The sequence below is a fragment of the Populus trichocarpa genome, chromosome 5 (assembly GCF_000002775.5).
Source record: "Populus trichocarpa isolate Nisqually-1 chromosome 5, P.trichocarpa_v4.1, whole genome shotgun sequence".
Taxonomy (NCBI): domain Eukaryota; kingdom Viridiplantae; phylum Streptophyta; class Magnoliopsida; order Malpighiales; family Salicaceae; genus Populus; species Populus trichocarpa.
In genome coordinates this window covers 917,049-943,003 of record NC_037289.2, presented here as the reverse complement: position 1 = coordinate 943,003, position 25,955 = coordinate 917,049, and the positions used below count along the sequence as shown (strand labels likewise).

At 35.6% G+C, this 25,955-nt stretch overlaps 5 protein-coding genes across 9 annotated transcripts; 3 read left to right on the top strand and 2 right to left on the bottom strand.

The window, feature by feature from the left end:
* The first annotated feature begins 655 nt into the window (after positions 1 to 655).
* Positions 656 to 7,015, top strand: LOC112323257 (rhodanese-like domain-containing protein 6). 3 transcript variants are annotated; one of them, XM_052452696.1, is made up of 10 exons: positions 656 to 971; positions 1,208 to 1,369; positions 1,514 to 1,619; positions 1,808 to 2,006; positions 2,180 to 2,261; positions 2,384 to 2,466; positions 2,638 to 2,770; positions 3,079 to 3,241; positions 3,430 to 4,158; positions 6,862 to 7,015. In XM_052452696.1, the coding sequence occupies exons 1-10, from the start codon at positions 774 to 776 to the stop codon at positions 6,882 to 6,884; spliced, it is 1,878 nt and encodes a 625-aa protein (XP_052308656.1). In that variant the 5' UTR covers positions 656 to 773; the 3' UTR covers positions 6,885 to 7,015. The 3 variants fall into 3 exon arrangements, 2 of the variants coding, with proteins under 2 accessions (XP_052308656.1, XP_024456683.1); XR_008059145.1 differs by having other exon boundaries at positions 657 to 971; positions 3,430 to 4,244; positions 6,946 to 7,015; XM_024600915.2 differs by lacking the exon at positions 6,862 to 7,015 and having other exon boundaries at positions 657 to 971; positions 3,430 to 4,292.
* Positions 7,016 to 12,735: 5,720 nt separating this feature from the next.
* LOC7455188 (uncharacterized) lies at positions 12,736 to 13,607 on the top strand. The gene has a single exon (XM_002307033.4). The coding sequence runs from the start codon at positions 12,817 to 12,819 to the stop codon at positions 13,342 to 13,344; it is 528 nt and encodes a 175-aa protein (XP_002307069.2). The 5' UTR covers positions 12,736 to 12,816; the 3' UTR covers positions 13,345 to 13,607.
* Positions 13,608 to 14,598: 991 nt separating this feature from the next.
* LOC18098562 (protein AGENET DOMAIN (AGD)-CONTAINING P1) lies at positions 14,599 to 17,921 on the bottom strand. Of its 2 annotated transcripts, none has more exons than XM_024601699.2 (4): positions 17,285 to 17,921; positions 16,960 to 17,031; positions 15,104 to 15,559; positions 14,599 to 14,927 (listed from the first exon to the last, which is right to left on the bottom strand). In XM_024601699.2, the coding sequence occupies exons 1-4, from the start codon at positions 17,771 to 17,773 to the stop codon at positions 14,913 to 14,915; spliced, it is 1,032 nt and encodes a 343-aa protein (XP_024457467.2). In that variant the 5' UTR covers positions 17,774 to 17,921; the 3' UTR covers positions 14,599 to 14,912. The 2 variants fall into 2 exon arrangements, with proteins under 2 accessions (XP_024457467.2, XP_006382365.3); XM_006382303.3 differs by having other exon boundaries at positions 16,960 to 17,028; positions 17,285 to 17,919.
* A 1,056-nt stretch (positions 17,922 to 18,977) lies between these two features.
* LOC18098561 (pentatricopeptide repeat-containing protein At3g62890) lies at positions 18,978 to 22,775 on the top strand. 2 transcript variants are annotated; one of them, XM_006382302.3, is made up of 3 exons: positions 18,978 to 21,623; positions 21,725 to 21,774; positions 22,337 to 22,775. In XM_006382302.3, exon 1 carries the CDS (start codon positions 19,048 to 19,050, stop codon positions 21,427 to 21,429), a length of 2,382 nt encoding a protein of 793 aa, XP_006382364.2. In that variant the 5' UTR covers positions 18,978 to 19,047; the 3' UTR covers positions 21,430 to 21,623; positions 21,725 to 21,774; positions 22,337 to 22,775. The 2 variants fall into 2 exon arrangements, with proteins under 2 accessions (XP_006382364.2, XP_024456108.1); XM_024600340.2 differs by having other exon boundaries at positions 21,722 to 21,774.
* A 377-nt stretch (positions 22,776 to 23,152) lies between these two features.
* LOC18098560 (putative pentatricopeptide repeat-containing protein At1g56570) lies at positions 23,153 to 25,713 on the bottom strand. Its single transcript, XM_024600341.2, has 2 exons — positions 24,803 to 25,713; positions 23,153 to 24,619 (listed from the first exon to the last, which is right to left on the bottom strand). The coding sequence occupies exons 1-2, from the start codon at positions 25,421 to 25,423 to the stop codon at positions 23,525 to 23,527; spliced, it is 1,716 nt and encodes a 571-aa protein (XP_024456109.1). The 5' UTR covers positions 25,424 to 25,713; the 3' UTR covers positions 23,153 to 23,524.
* Between the last annotated feature and the right edge of the window lie 242 nt (positions 25,714 to 25,955).

Sequence of the window (25,955 nt, the reverse complement as noted above, 5' to 3'; positions counted from 1 at the left end):
TGATTGTCTTGATATGGAATTAGACTTGTGCTAATGATATATGATGAATTCCTATATATTGAGAGCATCAGACATGTTCCGAACTGGCTGGTTTCTGATGTAGCTAGAGCAAATTTATCTGATGTGGCCACTGAAAATGTAGCTGTTATGGATTGTGCATCATCTTTTCAACTTACCTCTCGAATGGATGAGATGTTTGAGCCTGCTGCAATGAATGCAATGTGAAAAAAACTGCTGCAGCTTGGAGGCAGTAGCATTGAAATGATTTCCATGTAGCTGTTGCTCATGTTTATCAATCCCCTCTTATGAGGCATAAAGGGTTGTTAAGTGGAAAGCGTTGAGGCACAACCGTCATGGTTTGAGTTGTGGATTTTGTTAGATCAATCATAAAATGAAGTTGTTTTGTTATTTATATAAATAAAAATTAAAAAAAAATTATCAAGTCAATTTTTAAATCAATTCAAAATAAAAACCTAATCTGAGTTCGATTTCAAGTATATGAATTATCGGATTAATCTGGCCGAGCAAGTTTTAATAACCACGTACAAATCAAAAGCCCTTTGATTGAAACAACAAAATTCAGGAGAGGATCTAATCTCCATCATTAGACATTATAAAGAAGGGCTAGACGCAATTTTAAATGGGCCAGAAAGATCTTATCATCTGAAAAAAATAAATAAAGATTAGAGGGTTCATTTTTTACAATCAAGACTAGGGCTTTAAGTTTATAGGCCTTTGTAAAGTGAAGTAGCTCTCTCCCGCGGAGCTCAACCATGGCAGACAGCAACGAGAATCAGCAAGGCAAAGGCAAAGAGCAAGAGCAAGAGCAAGAGCAATATGGTGTCCTGCTTTACTACAAATACACAGAAATCCCTGATCTCAACTCCCTCCTCTCCTTCTACAATTCCAACTGCACTTCCCTCTCCCTCCTTGGCCGTGTCCGCCTCTCTCTCCATGGAGTCAATGTCACTGTAACTCAATAACCCCAACTTTTTGCAGTTTAAATCTCAAAAGTTTGAATCATTTTGGTTATTAAAATTTTGGGTTTCCTTTGTTTTCTTCAATCATATCACAATCTCATTGAAAAGTTTGAAACCTTTTGCTGTTTGGGATTTTGGGTTTAGTTATTTGAGTCCAAAAATTGGAAAGTTTGGAACTTTTTGCTTATTAGAATATTGGGTTTCTTTTGTTTTCTTCATTGGTTTAGGTTGGTGGCAAGTTGTCTTCATTGGAGAAGCATATTGAAGCTGTGAAAGCTATTAGTTTATTTGAAGGGACTGATTTCAAGCTTGCTTCTTGTCATTTTCCATTGAATGACAAGGTTGCTCATGAATGTGGCTTCACTTCTCTTTCCATTCGCATTGTCAAGGTATGATGAATCTTTGTTCTATCAAACTTTGGTTTCTATTAAGATCATTGTTTTGAGCTATTTGGTATAGTATAAGTTCTCTTTTGATTTGCGTTTGCGTTTGCTTGCTTGGTCTAACATTTTCATGCATTTTGGTGTGCCTAGGAATTGGTTACTTTTAGCCCTTATCCTCTTGTTAAAGCACCGGATGTTTCAAATGCTGGTAGGCATTTGTCCGCTGTGGAGTTCCATTCTGCTCTTCAAAGTGCTGGTGAGTTGTGATTTTCTTTTTGAAATTTTATTACATGCTTTACTTTTTCGTTTGCTTTTGTTTTAAGGCTATGTTTATTCTTCTTTGTAGTATTTTGTTCTCTAAATTTGGTTTTGTTGTTTTGTTATGCGAGGGAATGACTGGTAATGGTTAACTATGTGTTGGGTGATTCTGTTTATGTTTCTCAGGGAAGCTTGTAGATAAAGAAAGTCTAGCTGATGATAAAGGTCTTGTTTTATTAGATGCAAGGAATCTGTATGAGACGAGAATTGGGAAGTTTGACATGCCAAATGTGGACACTTTAGATCCTGGAATCAGACAGTATAGTGATCTGCCATCCTGGATAGATGATAATTCTGAACAATTGCGAGGAAAGAATGTCCTGATGTAAGTGCTTGTTCCAAAAATGACTTTTTATTGGTGTTGACCTGAACTTCACTTTCTGTTTTCCATCTGATTTGGAAAATCATGTTATCATGGTTGAAAGCTGGTGCAGTTATGGCTTCAAACGCCCATTTTTCCACTCTAATCTTAGTATGTTTTGTTTGGGTGCTGTGTAGGTATTGTACTGGAGGAATCAGGTGTGAGATGGCATCGGCCTATATTAGGTCAAAAGGTGCTGGATTTGAGAATGTGTTTCAGGTAAGCTCGGGATCCAGCAGAAGCTATTGTTATGCTTACCTTGACCATAAGATCCTGAGGAAGTTAGGTCCTGATTGTTGATCGCTATACTGATATATTTTGCAATGCTGGCTTTGTTGCAGTTGTTTGGTGGAATACAGCGTTATTTAGAACAATTTCCAGATGGTGGTTTTTTCAAAGGAAAGAATTTTGTTTTTGATCACAGGTATGATTGCTCAGAGTAATTACGACCCTATTGATTTTAAAGTTTTTACCTTATCCTTTGGTGATTGGATAACATCATGCTTTTATTGAACTTTCTGGTGTTCAATAAAAGAAAACAAGTAAAGAAAAAGAAGTGTTGATTTTGCCCAGTAATTTTGTATTGTGGCTGTAGGATTTCTGTTGGGAGCTCAGATACAAATATCTTGGGAACCTGCCTTCTCTGTGGCTTATCCTTTGATGATTACTCTTCACGATGTAGATGCTCATATTGTAGAATGCTAGTATTGGTCTGTGATAGCTGCCGGGTAAGTTTTGATGACTAGAGTCCTTCTGCCATTGAATGTTAATATTTCTGACCATTTAAGCATGTCTATCATACTTTACCTAGCTCCATCTTGTCCAGTGAATATTCTAAGAACCTTAACCAATGCTTCTCGATTTTTATCAAAAGTGAAACTTAAAATAATAGCTTTTCAGATTTTCATTTTCCCTTCTAAAAACAATCATTGCCTAATTTGTATGTGTTTTGATGAACTGTTTGTTCAGCTTCCATTCCACTTGTAGGTTTCTGTATTTTGTTGGGTCTTATTTGTTAATTTTTGTGGGTGGGCAGAAGGAGGAAGCTGTTTATGCTTGCGAGCTGTGCCAAAAACATGGAAAGGTAATTGAGTCAAATGTTGCTGAAAATGGTGAACAGCAAGATATATTGCCTCAAGTTGAGCTCAAAACCATTTCCTCAGATACTATCCTCTCGCCTCAACTTCATGGGGAACAGGGTAAGGTCTGTCTCCTTATCACTTGGATCGTTTTGGTTCCATGTTTACCAAGATAACATGTAGTACAATGGTGTATTTATCTTGGCTAATAGTGAACATCTGTCTTTTTTTATCCCTGTTACATCTTTCATTTTGTTTTCTTCCAAGAACTTCTCAGTCTTAATGTAATTGTTCATCCATTAAAACAGGTGCTAGGCCTCCAAGAAAGCTAAGAATCTTGTGCTTGCATGGGTTTCGGCAGAATGCATCTGGTTTTAAAGGAAGAACTGCATCATTAGCCAAGAAACTTAAAAACATTGCTGAGCTTGTCTTTGTTGATGCACCTCATGAGTTGCCTTTCATATACCAGTCATGTGTCTCGGAACTAGAGTGCAGTGATGAATCATCATTTTCATCACAACAAATTCTCCCCCCAACAGAAACTTGCAGGGGAAAGTTTGCCTGGTTGATAGCACCTGATTCCAAAGGAAGCAGTGCAACTGATTGGAAAAAGGCAGATAGTCCATTTGATCCCCTCCAGTACCTGCAGCAAACTGAAGGGTTTGATGTATCATTATCGTATTTAAAGACAGTATTCTCTCGGGATGGGCCATTTGACGGGATCCTGGGATTTTCACAAGGAGCAGCGATGGCTGCTTTACTTTGTGCACAAAAAGGGAGGCTAAAAGGTGACATTGATTTCAGATTTGCAATTTTGTGTTCTGGGTTCGCTCTTCCATTTGTGGAGATTGAGAGTGGATCGATTAACTGCCCCTCTCTCCATGTATTCGGTTGTGTTCCAGGCAAGGACAGGCAGATTGCAAACAAAACAAGCAGAGAACTTGCTTCATTATTTGAAGATGGTTGCTCAGTTATTATTGAGCATGATTTTGGTCACATCATTCCTACTCGGACACCATACATTGATGAAATCAAAGGTTTCCTTCAACGCTTTCTGTAATACGATTAAAAATCCTTTGTTAACCAATATTGTTACTTTAAGATGGCTTCTCAGCTATATTACCTGATCCGTATTTGCTTATTACTCTTTACACCATTTTTCTTCAATCAATTTTGGCATGATATGAAGGTCCAGTTTCTGCTTTCAATTATTTGTGTTATAGACTAGAAACTGGCAATTCTGGGAAGAAAGTATTTGTATGAAATGTTATGATGTTTGTGTTGGCTTTTTCTCAAGCTTTGGCATGTGTTTTGGTATTTTTCAAAATATTATTTTTCTTGAAAGTATACTAAAATAATTTTTTTTAGATAATTTTTTCTTTTTTTACTTTTACTCCAAAGATATGAAGCATTTGTGTTTAATTTTATTTTAGTGAAAGGTTAGAAATATATCCTCTTTCGACAAAAAGAGAATGAATACTTATTTGATCTTGATCCTTGTATAGCGAAAATGGAACTATACTGGATCTGCACGAATCCCCTGGCAATATCTATAAATGGTTTATTTTTGGTAAAAGATGAACATTACTATATGTAAATTCAGATGAATGGTGTACATCAGTACTCCAGTGCATTTCTCCTTCTGAATCGGAATAAATATGTTTTCGAACCTTCTATGTAAAATTCAAAGTATATGTTCTCCTTTTGGATTAGATCTATCTCTTTGATTAATTTTGTATAATTTATTTGAATTCTTTTTCTTTTTTATTAAAAGGAAAAATAAAATGTGAATTTTCAGTCATGAAAGTTGAAATTCAAGACAAATTAAAACCGTTAACTAAAAATTCAATAACGATTCTTGAATTTGAATATGTTAGGACATCAAAATTTAAATCACATTTAAAGACAGAAATCAAGCTCTTCTAAACATTTCAGGATAATAGTATTTAACACTTGCTAATACAATTTAATTCCACGATTCATCTTTTTATTACAAATATTTTCGAATTCTATTGAAGCCCTTCAACTGAGAATTTAGGATTTGTACACCGTACAGACTGAAATACTTGAAAAAATAAACAGAGGGAAACAATCACTCGTCTGTCTCATAGAAGACCAGACAACGAACACACAGGTGAATGAAAAATGAGAACCACCAAATCCTAAATTTAGATTTTTTGGAATAAAAACTTTCAGCTTGTGTTTGGAATTCCAAAGCATTTTGGTTTTTATATCTTTACTTCAGCCAAATGAGCCAAACAACAAAGCTGATGGTTGTATATGCATTTCTCAGGAAGAGATTTACTGTCTAATACTTGAAAAAAAAACAAGCATGAAGCTTCGCCGACCTGGTGTTAGCATTCGGAAAATACACAACTATTCGTTATGAACTTGAAATCTAGATTTTCGTTATGACCTGGTCTTGACAATTTTTATTTTCAACACAAAAAAATAGATGCATGAATGTTATTATATATGCTTAGCAACCTGAATTTCCTTGGTGATGATCATACAGGGGCTGGGATGAACATATGGGCTAGGATGGTGATGGTGCACACATTTTTCTTTTTTAAAAAAAATTGTTTGGGCCAAGTCTAAAGCACCCACCTCTATGTTTCTTGGGCCAGGCCCTAAATAACACAACTTTCAAACCATATTATTTGGGCCTGGCCTGAAAATGAGCTACCTGGATTATTTCTTTTTCTAATCATCTCAAAAAATATTTGGGCCTTGATCGTGTATCACATAAATTTTTAGACATGAATTCTAATGTAGAATTGTGACTTGTGAAATTTAGTACAAAGTCACACTCTACTCAACTAGCTTACAAACTGTTAATGTGATGTCACATTTCTCTACCAACTACAATCTTTTGCCAGACCCTTGAAGGGCACCTGCATCTCTCATCAATCACTCATGAGCGACCAAACTCTCCACTAATAATACAACAAGGCACCACAACCAAGCACCAACCTTTCCACTCAATATATGATACTTGTAACTCTACTCACCACGAGTTACCTATAATTATGTTCATGAAAAATCTAATTTAGTATGAAGTTTTTATAACCTCATCAAATGACCTCAAATTCTATTATTAGAAGAAAAAATAAACCATCCAGGCATTTTGCTGGTGTGAGAATTACTTAGATTAATCATCTGCTTCCCATGTTAATTCTAACACCAGCTATGATCGTCCATCGAAGCAAGTGTTGTAAGTACTCTGTCATTGAATAATGATTTGGCCCCTTCAACTGACTAGTAATCAATCAGTGTCAGTACTGTTTCTATCCTTTTTGAGTTGCTTAAGAAGCTGAGATGTTATTGTGGAGAGATTATCTTTTTTTTTTAGTATGGTTGGCGATGTTTTTTAAATAATTTTTTATGTTAAAATATATATTAAAAATATTTTTTTATTTTTTAATATTAAAATATTAAAATAATTTAAAATATATAAAACATATTAAATTTTAATAAAAAAATTAAATTTTTTAAAAATATAATTTTTACCGCGTTCTCAAAGAATTTAATAACAGTAAAGGATGTGAAGAGTTAGCTGAGAACCACTGATCGAGCATCATTTTGAGGTCGGAGCTTCACGCCTTCACCACCCAGGCAGATTGCAAATAAAACAAGCAGAGAACTTGCTTCCTTACTTGAAGATGGTTGCTCAGTTATTATTGAGCATGATTGTGGTCACATCATTCCTACTCGGACTCCATACATTGATGAAATCAAAGGCTTCCTTCAACGCTTTCTGTAATGCGATTAAAAATCCTTTGTTAACCAATGTTGTTACTTTAAGATGGCTTCTCAGCTATTACCTGATCCGTATTTGCTTATTACTCATTACACCATTTTTCTTCAATCACTTGCTAATACAATTCAATTCCACGATTTATCTTTTTATTACAAATACTTTCGAAGTCCATTGAAGCCCCACAACTGATAATTAAGGATTTATACACCATAACAAAGAGGAAAACAGTCACTCGTCTGCCTCATAGAAGACCAAACAAGGAACACACAGGTTCTTCAGAATGAAAACTGAGAACCAACAAATCCTAAATTTAGATTTTTGGAATAAAAACTTTCAGCTTGCGTTTGGAATTCTAAAGCATTATGGTTCTTACATCTTTACTTCAGCCAAATGAGCCAAACAACAAAGCTGATGGTTTGTAAATGCATTTCTCAGGAAGAGATTTACAGTCATATACTTGAAACAAACAAGTATGAAGCTTTGCCGACCTGGTGTTAGCATTCGGAAAATACACAACTATTCGTTATGAACTTGAAATCTAGATTTTCGTTATCACCTGGTCTTGACAATTTTTATTTTCAACACAAAAAATAGATGCATGAGTGTTATTATATATGCTTAGCAACCTCAATTCCTTGGTGATGATCAAACAGGGGCTGGGATGAACATTGGACCAGGGTGGTGATGGTGCACAAATTTGTTTTTTCAAAAAAGAATTGTTTGGGCCCGCTCACCACCAGAAACTCCAATAAAAAACTTGTTTTACAATAAACTCGTGAAAATCACCTCATTGACCCATTAGACCAATGATAAGCCCAATCACTCCAAGAATGGGCCAATTCATCATTCAACAAACCAGGTCAAGCTCAATTACTTCACCGGCTCAAACTGAAAAACCTAATTTACCATGAAGTTTTTAAAACCTCGTCAGATGGCCTCAAATTCTATTATTAGCAGAAAAATGAAACCATCCAGGCATTTCATTGTTGTGGGAATTACGTAGATTAATATCATCTGCTTCCCATGTTGGCATGTTAGGGTGTGTATTTGTTATATATATATACTTGCATGTTGTAGCAAACAAAGCTCATTTATAGATAAACATTTTCATTTTCCAGCTGTAATTATCGGATTCGGCTTGAGATTTGACCCAGTTTAGAGCTCGGTTTATTAGATTTTTGGATTAACTCATGGTCACTAAGTCATTCCATATTAATTCTAATTCGACACCATTTTGAAAATTGAAAAAGAAAATTATTAGAGTTAACTTATGGATCGTGAATCAATTATCTAGTCATTTAAATTTTAACTGAATTAATATTTAAAATATTCAAAATAAAACCTAATCTAGATTGATAAATTATTGAATCGACCAGTCGGTCGGACAGGCAGAGTAGGGATGGATATATGTCCATGATAATTCTAACACCAGCTACGATCGTCTATCGAAGCAAGTGTTGTAATCAATCAGTGTCAGTACTGTCTCTACCCTTCTTGAGTTGCTTAAGAACTAAGATGTTATAGTAAATATGAACAGTAAAGGATGTTAAGAGTTAGCTGAGAACAACTGAGCATCATTTTGAGGTCGGAGCTTCACGCCTTCACCACCCAAGCGCAGCACCATCAAAACAACCATCTAGATGTGCAAAACTACAAAGGCTCCTGGGGATAATCCAAGCATGCAACTATTTGGGTTGGTAGCTCGTCTATTTCTGCACATGGAAAGAAGCTTCAGACTTGTGTTTTCTCTCCTTTCTTTCATTAACGCAAGCAACCGATCGTGAACATGAAGTGTTTTGACTTTTGGGCGTGGTCTGAATCAATGAAATGATTTCCTTCTTGTGTTTTTTTTTATATGATGTATTGTTGAAGTGTTCTTTATTAGTAAAAAGAAATAGAAATCTCATTGCATGCCTTGATTGGTAAATTCTAAAGAAAGTAGAGTGAATTAAGTTGAGAAAACCTGCACTAAACCTGATATGAATTGAGTTTAATGATATATTTATTCGATAAAATTAAGTTGATGTTAAAGAAAAGTTTTTAAAAATAAAACGAAACTGCTTTAATAAAAATAAATAACCTTAATTGATTTTTCCTTTGGTAGGTTGTAACGATTGAGCCAGGAGTCTACTTCCCATCCATTTTTTACGGTCCTGTCCAGATAGGTACTTCCCTTCCTGCGAAAGCCATTAGGACACGTCATGCAAGAAGCTAGTTGCTCTGCAGCTTGCAGGTTACATTAATGACATGTTTGGAATTGTAAATCTGAAAAATATATTCAGACTCTTCGTAATTCATATAGAAAATCCTTGAATTTTACTAAGCTTTCAGGAGCTGGGATTAGTTCCTGACTAGCTCCATGCCAAAAGAAGTAGAACACACAGTCCTTGCTAAACAACCGCAGTCATGGAAGGGTTAAGGAAGCTCAAAATAATCTGGAATTTGCTTCGTGTGATCCACTTAAAATTGTCATTGGGACGAGACAATGTCTTGTTGCCCTAATTTCTAACTCTAAAATCGTTTTACCGACACATTGGGCTTTCGCTACATTGATGTGATCGGAGTGCGGAAGCAGAGTTATACAAAAGCTGCTTCCGGTTGACAATTCCCTCGAACAGTTGAAGAGTCAATACAATTGCTCATTGCCTCATCTCACTCCACAGGTATTTCCAGGCCTGTATCCTTTTTCACGTTGGAGAGGTAGGACAACTCCTTGGTTCTCATTCCTGAGGCCTTTTCCCTCGTTTACCTACCCTCTATTCTTGTGTTTTATTTTGAAATAAACTCATGTTAACCTATCAATTAATTTATATGTTAACTTAGCAAACCCTCAACATGTAACTTGAACCGTGCAAGACTCCGAGTAAGGTACAATAACTATGGCTCCATTATTGCCATTTTGTTCTGGTTAATTAATTTTATTAAGTAATCCCCAATAAATGGCTACGGTCATGTTCACACCAAGAACTTTATATATATTGACAGATGCTTATCGTTTCTTTTCCCCCGATCGATGTGAAAGATGATACCATGTTTAGTTTTTAGGGGTGGCCATGGGATAATAAAACATTCGTTCTTGTTTGGTAATGAAATGAAAGAGAGTTCCATCAGTACTGTTGGTTGTGTGAGGCCTCGCCTTTATGTTGCATATTTATGCTGTTCCTCACCTACTTCCTAACAATGGGCTGATCTCTCCCCCACCTCTTCATTGAGTCTGCTTCTTGATGAACAGATAGAAACATCAACTTCTTTTTTCCATGAATGTACTGCAATTTGTATTATCATCTCTTATTACTCATTCTGATGCGGCCAAGCCTGATTAGAATAGGAATCAGAGAACAAGATGATGGAAAAATCACAAAAAAATTTCAAAAACAAGAAGCCTAGTCTTGCTGTTGTTTCTCAATAATTTATTCTGCCAAAGTGTTCTCCAGGAAAAAAAAAAAATATATAATAGCTTAAACTGTAGCTGACCGAACATAAAAGGAAAAAAGGGATCCTGGTAGGAAAATAAAATCAAAAGTCCAAAATTAAAGAGTAAAATAATAAAATTGATTAAAACAATATTTTATAGGCTTAATTTGAAGGAGCCAATTAAATTTATTATCAAACTTTTTGTTATTATTATCAATTTATCATCTAAAAATATATATAAAAAAAATTATAAATTATAAAACATGAGTTATATTGCAACTCCAAACTAAGAGGTTGGGTTACGACTCTGAGGCCAAAGCAGTCTAGTTGAGCTAACAGTGGTAAAGTCCCATCACAAATCTCTGTTGCAATGACAAGATGCCATTATGACATTTCATAGAAGGTGGTTGCTACCTCATTATGTGCTTGGACATCCTTCTAGCTATTGCCGTTAATGCTGAGAGGTATATTTATGGACGTGGTTTTTTTAAAAGTATTTTTTTATTTAAGAATATATTAAAATAATATTTTTTATTTTTTAAAAATTATTATTGATATTAAAATGATATAAAAACATTAAAAATATTTTTGAAACATAAAAATAAATAGGGTTCTCATAGAACCGCTTGATCATGTTTAATGGAATGGACAATTTAGGATATAATTTTTTAAAATACAGTAGTAATTGATTTTTAAAATATTTTTTATTTAAAAATATATAAAAATAATTTTTTAATTTTTTAAAATAATTATTTTTGATATCATTCCATCAAAATAATCTATAAATATAAAAAATAAATAAAAAAACCACAAAACACAGTTTCATCTGTAAAAACAAATAGCTTCTTAATGTAATTTCTTAACCACGAAGTCTACTAATAGAGGATTGCTTCAAGTATGAAACCCCTTGATCATGTTCGATGGATTGGACAATTTAGGATAGATCTTGATGTAATTAATTTCTTAAACCATATAGTTTAATCAAAGAGAAATTATCGAAGGTGGTCATAACTTCACACCTACAAAGTGTTGGATCCTAAAATAATCAAAGAGAAATTATCTTTGATTTATGTGTTTGTGCTTGTGCGGTGAAACGTAATTTGTGTGAATTGATTCACATAATTATAATACTTTCGTCTAATCAAAGACTTGTTCATGTTTTTTTTTTTTTATAATGTTAACGGTTTTTTAAACTAGAAAGATTAATTAACTAATTATTTTTTTTAAATAGGAATTATTAGAAATTTACTCTAAAAAAATAAGATGATCTATACAGAAGGTCGCTTCATGTGTAAAGGTGACTATTCGAAGCATTTTACTTTTCATGGAGGGCCATCGTGGACTACTTCTCCAAACATTTTAGTATTCTTCATGTATGGATGAACAAGAAAGCACCAAGGCCATTTTTCACCATTAATTTTAGAATTAAGATAATTAAACCCGATCCGATGAGTTAACTCGGAACTCACTAATTCAGAATTTAAAGAAGATAATCAACTTAAAAGTTATAATTTCAAATTAAAATTGAATAAAAGTTGATATAATCAAACTCATTCGACCAAATAAATTAATCTATGATTCTAATTAATCTTTTAAAAACATATATTATTTTGACGGTTCATAAGTTAGGTAGAATTAATAACTTTGCTTGGAATTGCAAGTAATGGATTGACGTAATCTTCATGTTTTTTAAGGAAACTGCACCGATGCCTTTTTATTTCCAGCTTTGTATTCCTTTTTTGGTGGCAAAATTCCATCAGAACAAGAAACCCATGATGTGTTAGTTTTATATATATATATATAAAACCAACGAGCGCTTGGCTATGTGGTGCTGCTAACCCCTTCCTTCAATTAATTTCGCACGTCATTGACAATAAATAAGTTTTCCCATCTCACCTATAATACAGATGTCACAGTTCTACTGGCAGCTGCCTCCCACCGACCGTTTCTCCTTTAATTTTGCCATAAATTCTTCAACCATCTCATAAATGCAAGCGTCTTGTTGGAGCATGACAATCCTTCTCCTTCACCTAAACTGCAATGTTCATGGATTTGGATTGGCCCAAGAAGCACACTTCACCATCTAATTAATTCACGAGAAGGGTGACGCCAACGGTTGCAAAATATATATAGCATATAACTCAAGATTAAAAATACTATAATTGTAAGAATATATCTAAAGTATTTAATTTTTGTTTCTTTGAATATATATTTTCCAAGAATATTACAACTCTCTATATAGAAAAAAAAACTAAAAAAACTTGGTAATAATGAAATGAAAAAATTAAACGAAGAAAGTTATTCCCTTCATATTGGAAAGAAACCATTGAGCTTGAAAATGACTCCCATTTGGGCCACATCCAAAATGGTGTTTTGGCAAATATTTGTGCAACCAAGGGTAAATGTCAAACTTGGATGCTATATTAGGGCAATCACTTTCCATGGTTTTCTTACACCACCCACCTCTCACAAGGTAAGCTCCCAAAGACGTTAAAACAACATCATCAAGTTTTTGAGGAAAATGTCTCTTGTCAAAGAAGACATCAAAGCCAAAGCTGAGGTCTACTATGGAGATGAAATGGGAAAAGAGAAATCTCAAGAATTGCTCAGAGAAGTAGGCTTGCCAAATGGTCTTTTGCCCTTGCACGATATTGTAGAGTGCGGGATTGTGAGGGAGACAGGGTTTGTGTGGCTCAAGCAAAAGAAGAGCATAACCCACAAGTTTGAGAAGATTGGCAAGCTCGCTTCCTATGGAACTGAAGTCACAGCTTATGTTGAACAAAACAAGATCAAGAAACTGACTGGTGTGAAGACCAAAGAGCTTTTGCTCTGGGTCACACTGAGTGATATCTATTTGGATGATCCACCAACTGGAAAGATCACTTTCCAGACTCCTACTGGGCTCTACAGGACTTTCCCTGTGTCAGCTTTTGTGGTTGAAGAAAAAGGTAAAGCAGCAACCTCAGCAGCGGCGGCAAAGGATGTCAAGGAAGAGAAGAAGGATGATGTCAAGGGAGTGAATGGAGCCGTGGAGGTGAAGGAGGCCTAAGGTTCTTAGTCTTCAGTGATAAAAAGGCCTTCATCTGCTCTGTATTACTATCAATTTCAATGTATTATTACCTCTTGCTAGTGTTTACTGGTAATAAAGTACATTAGAGTTTAATTTTTCAGTCATGTTGTAGACAAGATCACAGCATAGACACTTGAGTTGTCTACATGTCTGTTTTCTCTTAGCTTATCATGATAAGAAAGGGTGAAATGGATTAAGTTATGCTTGAAATGTGATCATGAATGAACATTGTTTGATGTTTATCTCAGAATTCTGAAAGGATGATAATTATGAATTTCTCACTTGAAATGTCGGCCGGGAGAAAATTTGAAAGGGGGCAACCGGGAATTTAATGCAGATTAATTGTTTTCTTGTCATTTTGCCTAAATTTTGTCTAAGCATCGAAGGAATCCCACTTTTTTTTGTCTTTTACGCCTTGCATCATTTTCAATCCTATGCACCTGGCTATGATTCCTTAACCTTAGTCTACATATCCATGGAACAAAACCAGCCTGTGTTTTAAATGGTGTTCGGTTACTCCTGAAAACTGAAGAGAGAAAGAGATAGTTAGGATAGAAATGATAAATTTTATTGTATTTCCTGTGTTTTAAAAGGATAAAAACTCATCCTAAAATCGTTACAGAGGCAATGTTATTTATATCAAAGTGTTAGCCTTCCAAAGTAAACATATTTCTATCCCTTTTATATCTGTCCATTTTATTCTTTTTATATTTGTCCATTCTGTTTTAAGATATTAATCATATACAATTTTAATGTTATATGCATTGTAGTGCGGGAGCTTTTTGGATTGAATAAATATTTTTTTTATTCTGTATTATTTTTCTTTTCTAGTTTTTTAAGGAAATAGTTTTCCATTTTATTTTTCTCATTACTCGTTTTCTAGTTATTTAGGCCAGGTAAGATATAAATGAATAAAATTAAATACCATGAGAGGATTATCCTTCGCTACTGTCTACTTAACTGGCAGTTAAAGTATAAAAGCTCCCCAGTCCCGTCCCTGGCCAAGGACCATAAAAAACTAGGAGTAAAAAGGAGGGGGCAATGGATACATATTGCAGAAAGGTACGGAAGGTTGCCAGATTCTGGTCACACATGTCGTTGGACCATGTAAGATAGCAAATTGCAAAACGATATTAAGAACCACAAGCTAGCACCAGTTACTAGAGAACTCCCTAGAGCTAATAAATGTCGTTAGCAAACAAGGGCAGCGAAGCAACAGAGAATTCAGCTCTATAGGGAGAAACTTCAAATGGTGAATCATATGGCATCAGCATACAGTTGTTTTATGTTTTGATGACATCAGTTTAAGGTTTGCACTAGAGAGGTTTCATGTATAATGGACTAGACATCTTCGAAAATGGAATAGAACCAGATTATATAAGTGCAGTAATTCAGCCGCAGAATCTACAACCCTTGTCGAGCAAGACACCTCAAGATATTCTACTACTCCTACCATAGGCCACGAAATGGAGATTGATACGAATTACAGCGATATATACAGCAAGATGGCAGGTTCTCTCACAAAGCTCTACTACTTTCTCCAGCGATCACAGCTTCAAAGCCTAAGAAAATGCATAGGAGGTAACAAGCACATGTTATTATCTATATAGTAGCACCAGAAATATCAGACTTCCCAAAATCATCCAAACCGCTCTAGTGCATGTGTGAGGTGTTCCTATCGTGGGAGGGGGTAAACATTTCAAAGAAACAGACTAGAATTGAAGTTCGAGAGTCGTACCTTTGATGGAGTGACCCATTTGCCATTGATCCAGTCTTGATGTGGCCTTAAGTCAGAGTGCTGAAATTCTAATTCCTCATTGGAATCCTTGAAGAAGACTGAATACTTTGGGAAAGTATTAACCTTAGAAACTACACCCACCCACCAGGCATCATTGTACAGAGCATCAACTTCTTCCAACTTCTTGAATCGATCAATAATTATAGTTTGTGGAGGATGAGGCCTAATGTGCACAGTGTCAATCTCTTCCCTCAGAAAATCACTATCATCTTCGGTTCTCAAGGTTTGGTACTCAATAAGGTACTTGTCCTTGCCCACTGGCTCAACAATAGTTGCAGCAAACCAAGCACCTTTAAAACCATCTTCGTCACTGCTAACCTCAACTAGCATTCCCTTGCTAAACTTTGCATCTTTTGGTGATTCAATAGGCTTCTCTTGTGTTGTATCGGGCACTTTCTGCAATTCCAGATTCGAGAAGTTGATAAAGGTAAATTGCAGAACATACCCAGAAAAAGACAAAACACACAGAATAAAGGATTGTTGGATACAGAATAGCAACTGACTGAAGCCAATCAAACCACATTACTACACAAAAGGATGTTCCATAAGATTTTCTATCCATTTGAAAAATGGCATTCGTTGTAAATCCATGGCCATAAAAATAGAACACAACAATAAGGCACTACATGTGCCAAAGGAAATTGCTTCAAGCTTCCCAATTATACATTTACAATTATCATCATAAGCTAACTTCCATATGTCCAGATAATACAGCTTTATAGCATCAAAATACCAATCATCAACAGGTCAAAGGAATTACACAGAGGCAGCAACACAAAATAAGAGTTGAAGTTTCTCTTTCAATTCTGCAAGCATCTGTTTTAGCTTCCTTATCCAGGATAGTCTATCAAAGAAGTTCAATTACTTAAGATAGTGTTGAGAAAACAGCATTCTATCAGACATGGTTCTAACATTTGAAAAAGCTGGAAAATTTTCTCCTTTTGACCAAAATATAACAAAGTTAATGAAACCAAGAGTTAATAAAACAGAGATCGAGTGACCATCCTGTCATAACTGATTAAGTGTCTATGAAGCAGACTCTCTCTACATACTATCCATATAGCACAGCATATCCAGTGATAGCTCATTCTAGAGTTTTTCCACTTATTTTATGCACTTACACACACACGCACGCACCAGAAAGTGTACCCGAATGGACATTATCAAATCCAGAAGAGCTTTCTTCTTTTTCATTTCCACCTTTGGGCCTATGCATGTTTATTGCTTTGCAAAAACAAGCCTCCGATACCTCTACATCCAGGATACTCCTTCTCCATTTAACACTTCCAATTGATACAAGTGTAAATATCCAAGCAAAGCATCAAGGAATGACCGCCCACATTCAAACAAAACTTCAGGCTGTACTGTGTGCAAAAAATTTTAAGAAGAAAAAAACCCTTCTCACTTATTTAAGGATTTTGCAACTTAATGATTTTCCAACACTACCAACATGTATATTTTTCAAAAGGGTAAAAGAAAATCCTCCCAATCCTACCACCCTGCCTTCACAAGGGGCAAAAGAACGAGAAATATCCTTTTTTTTCCCCGGAAATACTTGTGATCAGTAATCCAAGATTAGCACACACAACTTTATCAAAAACCAAAGACACACATCTCTGCATCCTCTTTTGAAAGAACCAACCATCAACCAAACATACCAACTATGAAAGTGAAATTTCGCAATGAAACACATTAACCAAATTTAACATTGTAAAAAAAAGAAGATAATCATACAAATCTAAAGAATTAACCAAAATTTACATAAAGAGAACTACTTTGTCAAAAACAAAACCCACCTTGTTAACCCTCCTTTTCACCTCTTTCGTCACTTCTTCTTCAACGAGTTTCCTTTTATTTCTAGAACCCTGCTTTCAAAAAAAAAAAAAAATCCAAAAGAAAAAACAATCACAAATTTAGAATCCAACCCAAAACAAAAACCAAACACACTAACCAAGATTAAGACAATTAAACTAAAAACATTACCCTAGATTGACCTAATAACAACAAATCTATCAAAAGACAACAACATTAACAAAAGAACAATAAATTATCAACACAAAACAAAATAAATTAACCAAGTTTAACATAAAAGCAACTTATCAAAAAGAGAAAAAAAAACACCTCATTTTCCTTCTCTTTCACCTCCTCCTCTTCCTCTCCTTCCAACGTTGGTTTCCACGCCCCATTAACCCACTCCCTATGCAACCTCAAATCCTCCTCGCCAAACTCAATCTGCTCTTTAGTACTCCTAAAAAACACAGCAAAATTCCCATCCTCATTCACCTCAGTTATCACACCTTCCCACCACCCATCGTTATGAAAAGCATCAACTTCTTCACTAAACTTGAACTCCCTCTTCTTCTCTCTTGGGGCTATTGGTCTTATTTGGAACTCATTGACTGTTTCCTGCAAGGGTTTTGTCCCTTCTTCATCTTCAAACAGCTTGTCATATTCAACAATGAATTTTGAGGTTCTTGTTGCCTTCACTACTGTTCCTGTATAGAAGGAGCCTCTGAATCCTTCCTCTTCTGACATGATTTCTACTTTTGAGCCTGGTTTGAAATGTGGGTTTTGGTTGGGTTTTGATTTGGGCGTGGATTTTGGCGGCATTTTTGTGGTTTGTTAGGTAACGGGTTTAGGGTTTATTCCAGATTTAGTGTTTTTAGGGATTTTGGCGCCCTAGAGAAAGAGAGAGATAGAGATAGAGAGATTCTGTTGGAGTTAATCGGAAATGAGGGAAGGAAGGAAAAGTTTAGGGGTGGAGAATATAAAAAAGGATAAAATGACGGGGCAAATGAGAAATTTGGGAAGAAGTATAATAAAATAAAAATGCATTTATTAAATTTATTTTTTTCCTCCAAAATAAATGGTATTTTAAAACTAGTTTACATATTTATTAAAATTAATTCTTTTTTAGAAATATTTTAAGACCTTATTCTATATATTACTCTATCTCGTTTTAAGAAATTAAATAATTTTTTATTGGTGTTATTTTGAGTTATTAATTCATAAAGTTAAGGAAAGAAAGAAATCTCTAAATCAGTCCTTTAAAATTATCTAATTAATTAGAAATATACATTCCAAATTAATCAGTCCTTTATCATCATTAAGTGATAGATATTATTTATATGTACTCATAAAATAGAATACTGTAAAAAGTAAAAATGCAAGATATGTCTTGCATTAATTTAAAACTATGTGTGATATAAGTAAGGTAAACCATGAAGAACAAGCATATGAAGAGCTGAAAAACCAAAGCTTTTACATGTAGCCATGCTAATATTATACCACATCCATAGCTCAAACGAAAGTTAAAGGATCACAGGAGAAATGAAAGAGCAATATCAGACAATAGGCACAAGTCAAAAGTTACAGTTTCTAACATCTTCTTCTTCTTTTCTCCTAACATCTTTTTTTTTTTTTTAGTATAACGTGGGTATCCGAACCAGCTTGTGCGCACCTCGACTAATCCCACGGGCCCTGAAGTTAACGACCATGTAAACTTCCAGTGGCCATCATATGAGCAACCACAGGGCTCGAACTTGAAACCACAGAGGAAGCAAACCTCTTGGTCCCAAACTCTTACTACTGGGCCACCATCTAGATGGTTTCCTAACATCTTTAATGGTATTGTAGATGGAGAGATGACTCATTTTCCCAATTATAATAGTATTTTGGATGGGGATGAAATGTGATATAAAATCTAAATATTAAGGATACAATTGTACTATTCCAAACAAGAAGGTCCAGTTTTATAGAGTTATAAACTATAGGGACCTGTCATTGAGACATAAGTAGATAGAAAGTAGCATGTCAGCTGCTGTTTCATAGCTCAGACAGAACAGAGAGTTCACTTTGTGCTTTAAGTTCCAGTTTTTGTTACTATGAAACTTTCCAGACTAAACTATCTTTCAAAACCCTTCAAGATTCCAACTTTCACTCTCAAACCAACCTTAACTCTCCCAATCTTAGAAACCCACTTGCAAAAATGTCAAAACATCAAGCAATTCAATCAAATCCTCTCGCAAATGATCCTTTCTGGCTTCTTCAAAGACAGTTTTGCAGCTAGTAGACTCCTTAAGTTCTCCACTGAATTACCTTTCATTAACATCAACCAGTCATATCAAATATTTTCACACATTGAGAACCCAAATGGGTTCATTTGTAATACCATGATGAAGGGTTATATGCAAAGAAATAGCCCTTGTAAAGCTATATGGGTTTATAAGTTTATGCTTGAAAGCAATGTAGCAGCTGATAATTATACTTATCCAATATTGTTTCAGTCTTGTTCTATTAGATTAGCTGAGTTTGATGGGAAATGTATTCAAGATCATGTTTTGAAGGTGGGTTTTGATTCTGATGTTTATATACAGAACACTCTGATTAATATGTACGCTGTTTGTGGGAATTTAAGTGATGCACGTAAGGTGTTTGATGGAAGTTCTGTTTTGGACATGGTTTCGTGGAATTCGATGTTGGCAGGGTATGTTTTGGTAGGGAACGTGGAGGAGGCTAAGGATGTGTATGATAGGATGCCTGAAAGGAATGTAATTGCTTCGAATTCGATGATTGTTTTGTTTGGTAAGAAAGGTAATGTTGAAGAGGCCTGCAAATTGTTTAATGAAATGAAACAGAAGGATTTAGTATCGTGGAGTGCATTGATTTCATGTTATGAGCAGAATGAGATGTATGAGGAGGCTTTGATTTTGTTCAAGGAAATGAATGCTAATGGAATTATGGTGGATGAGGTCGTGGTGCTTAGTGTTCTTTCAGCATGTTCTCGCTTGTTGGTGGTTATAACAGGGAAGTTGGTACATGGTTTGGTTGTGAAGGTTGGGATTGAGACTTATGTTAACCTTCAAAATGCGTTGATTCACATGTATTCAAGTTGTGAAGAAGTGGTTACTGCTCAAAAGTTGTTTAGTGAGAGTTGTTGCTTGGATCAAATATCATGGAATTCTATGATATCTGGCTACGTTAAATGTGGGGAAATTGAAAAAGCGAGGGCTTTATTCGATTCAATGCCTGACAAAGATAATGTATCATGGAGTGCAATGATATCAGGTTATGCTCAACAGGACAGATTTACTGAGACTTTAGTTCTGTTCCAGGAAATGCAGATTGAAGGAACAAAGCCAGATGAGACGATTTTGGTTAGTGTGATCTCAGCTTGTACGCACCTGGCTGCTCTTGACCAAGGCAAGTGGATTCATGCTTATATAAGGAAGAACGGGCTAAAGATTAATATCATTTTGGGTACAACTCTTATAAACATGTATATGAAATTAGGGTGTGTTGAAGATGCTTTGGAGGTTTTCAAAGGGTTGGAGGAGAAGGGGGTTTCTACTTGGAACGCTCTCATTCTTGGTTTGGCAATGAATGGATTAGTGGACAAGTCACTCAAAACATTTTCAGAGATGAAGGAACATGGTGTAACACCTAATGAGATAACCTTTGTAGCAGTTCTTGGGGCTTGCAGACACATGGGCTTAGTGGATGAGGGACACCGTCATTTTAATTCCATGATTCAGGAGCACAAGATTGGGCCCAACATCAAGCATTATGGATGCATGGTCGATCTTCTAGGACGTGCAGGTATGCTAAAAGAAGCAGAGGAACTCATTGAGAGTATGCCAATGGCACCAGATGTTTCCACTTGGGGTGCCTTGCTTGGAGCTTGTAAGAAATACGGTGACAATGAAACCGGGGAGAGGATAGGAAGAAAGCTTGTAGAACTTCATCCTGACCATGATGGGTTCAATGTGTTACTTTCAAACATATATGCTTCAAAGGGCAATTGGGTTGATGTTCTTGAAGTTCGGGGAATGATGAGGCAACATGGGGTGGTGAAGACCCCAGGTTGTAGCATGATTGAAGCACATGGTAGAGTTCACGAGTTCCTCGCTGGAGATAAGACACACCCTCAGAATGAACATATCGAACATATGTTAGATGAAATGGCTAAGAAATTAAAGTTGGAAGGTTATGCACCAGATACACGTGAGGTTTCCCTTGATATTGATGAAGAAGAAAAGGAAACTACTCTGTTTAGACACAGTGAGAAGCTTGCAATTGCCTTTGGGCTTATTGCTATTGATCCACCAACACCAATAAGGATAGTGAAGAATTTGCGAATATGCAATGATTGTCACACGGCAGCAAAGTTGATCTCTAAAGCTTTTAATCGTGAAATTGTGGTGAGGGATCGGCATCGCTTCCACCACTTCAAGCAGGGTTCTTGTTCATGCATGGATTATTGGTAGAAAAAAATATACAAATTTCTGTGTTTATTCATGTTGAGCTTGTCCAGTCCGACCATGGTAGACATGTATTTTTTTCACTGGTTGCTGCCTGGCATACAATTATAAGACCTCAGGCCGGGTACTGTTGAAATGAAACAGTAACCATGCCTTACAAAAAGCATCAACCTACAATGGCTGGTTAAATTCTCCAACTGGTTAGTTGATTTGTTATGCATTTTTGTTTGAATTGTGGCTTGTATTATGTTTATTCTCACAATGACATTCTGGATTTTCTCTTCTCCATTGATGGCAGCAGAACACGAGTATGAAAAGAGAGTGCCTTTCTTTGAATCCCAATAGAAGAATGTAAGATGCCTTTCTTTTCTTTTTGTTTTTTTTTTTAAATCTGTTTGAATTTTTTAAGGATCTGATTTACTTTTGTTTTAAAGGCCGAGACTGAGTAATTTTTTTTTACATGATTCTTCCATTTCCACTGGTGCTTTAAATTTCTCTTTCACTTAATTCAATTCATTCTGTAATGAAGAATATGAACATCCTGTTGACAAAGATGTTGGAATTTTTCAATTTAATTGATACGTGAACCCAAATTATATTTATTTTTGAAGGAGCAAATAGGTTCAAATTCTAGATTTTGTGCCTTAAAATTTTGTTGGAAGTTGGCATCAATTTAGGAGATTTAATTTTCAGTTTATCTTTTAATTGTTAATACCTTTTCTTTTCTTTTTGCGTCTTGTTTCACACAACACAAATTGCCTCGAATCTAGCCAAAGCACTGACCAAGGTTCTTGCTTATATTTGAGGGGTTTTTTTTTATATGATATATGACTCTGTACATATTTGGTGTTCAGCTTGCTATTTTCCTTTGGTGATGTTTGTATGTGGATTTGATTTGTTTTTTTTTTTATAGGTGATTTCCATATATCAGGGGGTTTGGCTCTGTGTTTTATACCGGCTTATCACAAGTGTCCTATTTCTTCAATTTTTGAGCTATACTGCTTTCACCACCAATGAGGTGATGGAAACCATGGGTGCTGGCGAGTTCGGTGATGCCATGGTTCTATTTTAAGAATGAGGATTTGGTGGAGGCCTGTCTATTTTCATGGCATGCATATTAGTCTAAATTTCTAAAATGTTGCTGCTGCTGTTGCTACAAAAGTAATTAATTTCTTGGTGTTGATGTTGCTATAAAAGTAAGCTAAGAAGCAACACAATTGGTTACAATTCCGTGACAGAGTTGTGTAACAAAAAGTATCGCTATAAACTTTGTAGTAGTATTTAAAAATGAGTTAATGTATGATGATATGCTGATAATATTGATTGCTGCACAGTGGCTGTGTTCAAATGCATGTTAATGTCTTTCCCTTACTCTCACGATGATCAATGTGAATTTTCAGTCTTACATCCTAGGAAGTTTGATGAATGAAGTAGCTGTTTGCAACTGAGAAACATGCCATGACTAGGTAAATGTGCTGATCTCTGAATTTGTTACCAAATTGATGGTGTTTTTGACATGCATGCTGGAAATCTTTTCTTGATTTTTTTTTAGGTTTCTCACAATGTCTTTTGCATGAAGCTAAATCATTGGAATCTGGATCTGATTATTTCTGAGTTGAGCATGGAATAATTCTGCATGATTTCCTTTTATCTATTGTTTAATGAATTCTTTTGATTGAACTTTGATCTTGGTTTCAAAGCAATTATTGACAAGATCTGATGCAGACCATGAGATCCTTATTGTAACAAAAGATTAATCAGCAATAACAATATATCAGTCCTTGAGTTGCACTGTAGATGGTCACCACCAAACTGGCTCTACATGAAATCCTTTGCAATCTGTGATATAGGTGTGTATCATTTGCCTGCTGACCTTTTCACACTGTAGAAAATAAAATTCATTTCTTCATATATGTTGATTGATGACTTTTTATGTTTCCTAGTAAGAAGAAAATGAGGCATCTTTTTGTTTGTATGATAGCCAAATTTGCAGGGACAGCTATTTAAATATGCGAGAGGGACGCTGAGGGAGAGAGAGGGAGGAAGAAGATGTGCGAGAGGGAGATTCGGCAGAGAGAGATGGAGAGGTGTGGAGGCTTTGTTAACAAGATTTTTCGATAACCCTGGATATCATTAGATGCATCTCAATCCAACTCCTACCGGCCTCTTTTTTAGAGCCTGCTCTCTTCATCAGCTTTCTCATTCTTTCAGCTTCTCCCCATTTTCCTTCTGCAGCATAGATATTTGACAGCATCACATAAGTCTCAACCATATTTGGTTTCAATGCCAATGCCTTCTTAGCTGCCAACTTGCCCAACTTTGAAAGGTTATGTGCCTTGCAAGCACCAAGAAGAGCACCCCAAACAGACTCATCAGCCATAAATGGCATGCTTCTTATTAGATGATAGGCCTCCTCAACTCTTCCAGCTCTGCCCAGCAAACCTACAACACACCCATAAATCTCCTGATTTGGCTTGATGTGATAATCATCCAACATACAGTTGAAGTACCTCAAGCCTTGATCAACTAGTCCGGCATGACTACATGCATGTAGAACTGCCATAAACACTACCTGATCAGGTCTGATGCCTGACCTGACCATCTCATCAAACAACTCAACAGCCTCTTTACCATATCCATGAGTCCCATATCCAATCATCATAGAAGTCCAGGAGACTAAATTTGTACAGGACATTTCACTAAAATTTTTTTGTGAATCAATTATATTGCCACACTTTGCATACATATCAATCAAGGCATTAGCCAATTCCAGATTTCCATCAAGCCCTCTGCGAAAAATTCCTCCATGAACCTGCTGTCCACATTGCAAAGCTGCTGCGTTTGCACAGGCTGCTACAAGACTGGTGAAAGTGAAGCAATTTGGACTAAAACCTTCTGACTCCATTTGTGAAAATATAAAGAGAGGCTCTATAGAATCTGATCTTTCGTACCCAGCTATTAATGTATTCCATGTGATCAAATCTTTTTCACTCATCTCATTGAAGTACTCCTTTGCCTCGGATAAACAACCACACCTACAATACATATCAAGTATAGAATTCATGACAGGAAGATCGGACTCAAATCCATGTTTAATCACTGCCGTATGTATTTGTCGGCCAAGAATATTTGAGCCGACTGAAGCACAAGCTCTAACAGCAATCGAAATGCTATGTGGGTTCAATTCTGCTCCCTCCTGTTAGCCATGAAATGCAACAAATTCACATATTAGTACACTATATATGTATAGTAAACAGTTCATGAAAGTTAAAATTACTCAACAAACCAACGTCATGGTGTGCTATATAATGGTTAAAGTAGTGTTTTTGATACATCAAGTCTTTCTGTGATTCTTGGAGTCTTTTCTTCATCCACTTACCAGTGACATTTCCCGGAAGACTTGAACTGCGCGACTCCCATTACCTCTGTGAGTGTAACCAGCAATCAAGGTAGTCCATGACACAACATTCTTCTCTTTAATATCGTGAAAAACAACACAAGCATCCCTCATAGTTACACCACAAGTAGCATACATATCCATGAGAGCATTATCTACATAAATAAACCCCTCCACAAACCTTCTTTTAATAGCCAATCCATGAACCAAACCCCCACAAAAAACACTGTTCATTCCTTTACAAGCCTTTAGAACACTTGATATTGTAAATGCATTTGGTGGGACATTGTCATTCTTTACCATATCAAGAAAAACACTCCATGCTTGAGTGTATTCATTACAATGCGTGTACCCTGAAATCATCGCGGTCAATGCAACAACATCTCTCTCAGGCATTTCATCAAACAAGTTACGTGCTCGACTGATTAGGCCCTTTTCAAAATATGATTTTAAGAGGTCTGTAGCTAGAATGGAGGTACCCTTTGGCTTAAAAGCTGTGCTTGATTGGTACTTTGGTGTGTTTTGGGCCCACTGTAGGTAGTTTTTTATCATAGGTGGGAAAGGATGGAAGTTACTGGTGGATAGCAGTCTTTTGGTGATCATGTTCAAGTGTCCATGGTCATTGTCTGTATTTTGTGTTCATAGTTTAAAGCATGATGGAAAATGGAGGGAACAGGCCTTTATATGGTGTGGAAGGGATACACAGTGTGGGGATGTCTACTTTCAGATCACAAAGACATGAAGTGTGATGCAACTACATCCGGCATTTGTCCCAGTTTCACAAGACAAGCAGAGGACCTTTTGTTATCTTTTTGTTGGCCCTAAAGACATGGCCTCAACATACAAAGTTTTTGCTGCAAACAGTTAACACTTGTTTTTTAGATGATAATAGATATTCTCGGACCAGCTTATGTATTCATTAAAACTAAATCTTTTTTTATTTTTTTGAAGGTATACTCTTGTATCAATCTAGTACACTCAGTAAAATTTTAATAAATTATTTTAAATATTGATCTCAAGATTTAAACTTAAAATTCAATTATAATATCTTGATTAATTAATAAATTTTCATGGTTTTAAAGTATTAATTTATAGAGGTGTAACTGTACAATGAAAGAAAAGAAAGTGAAGGTGT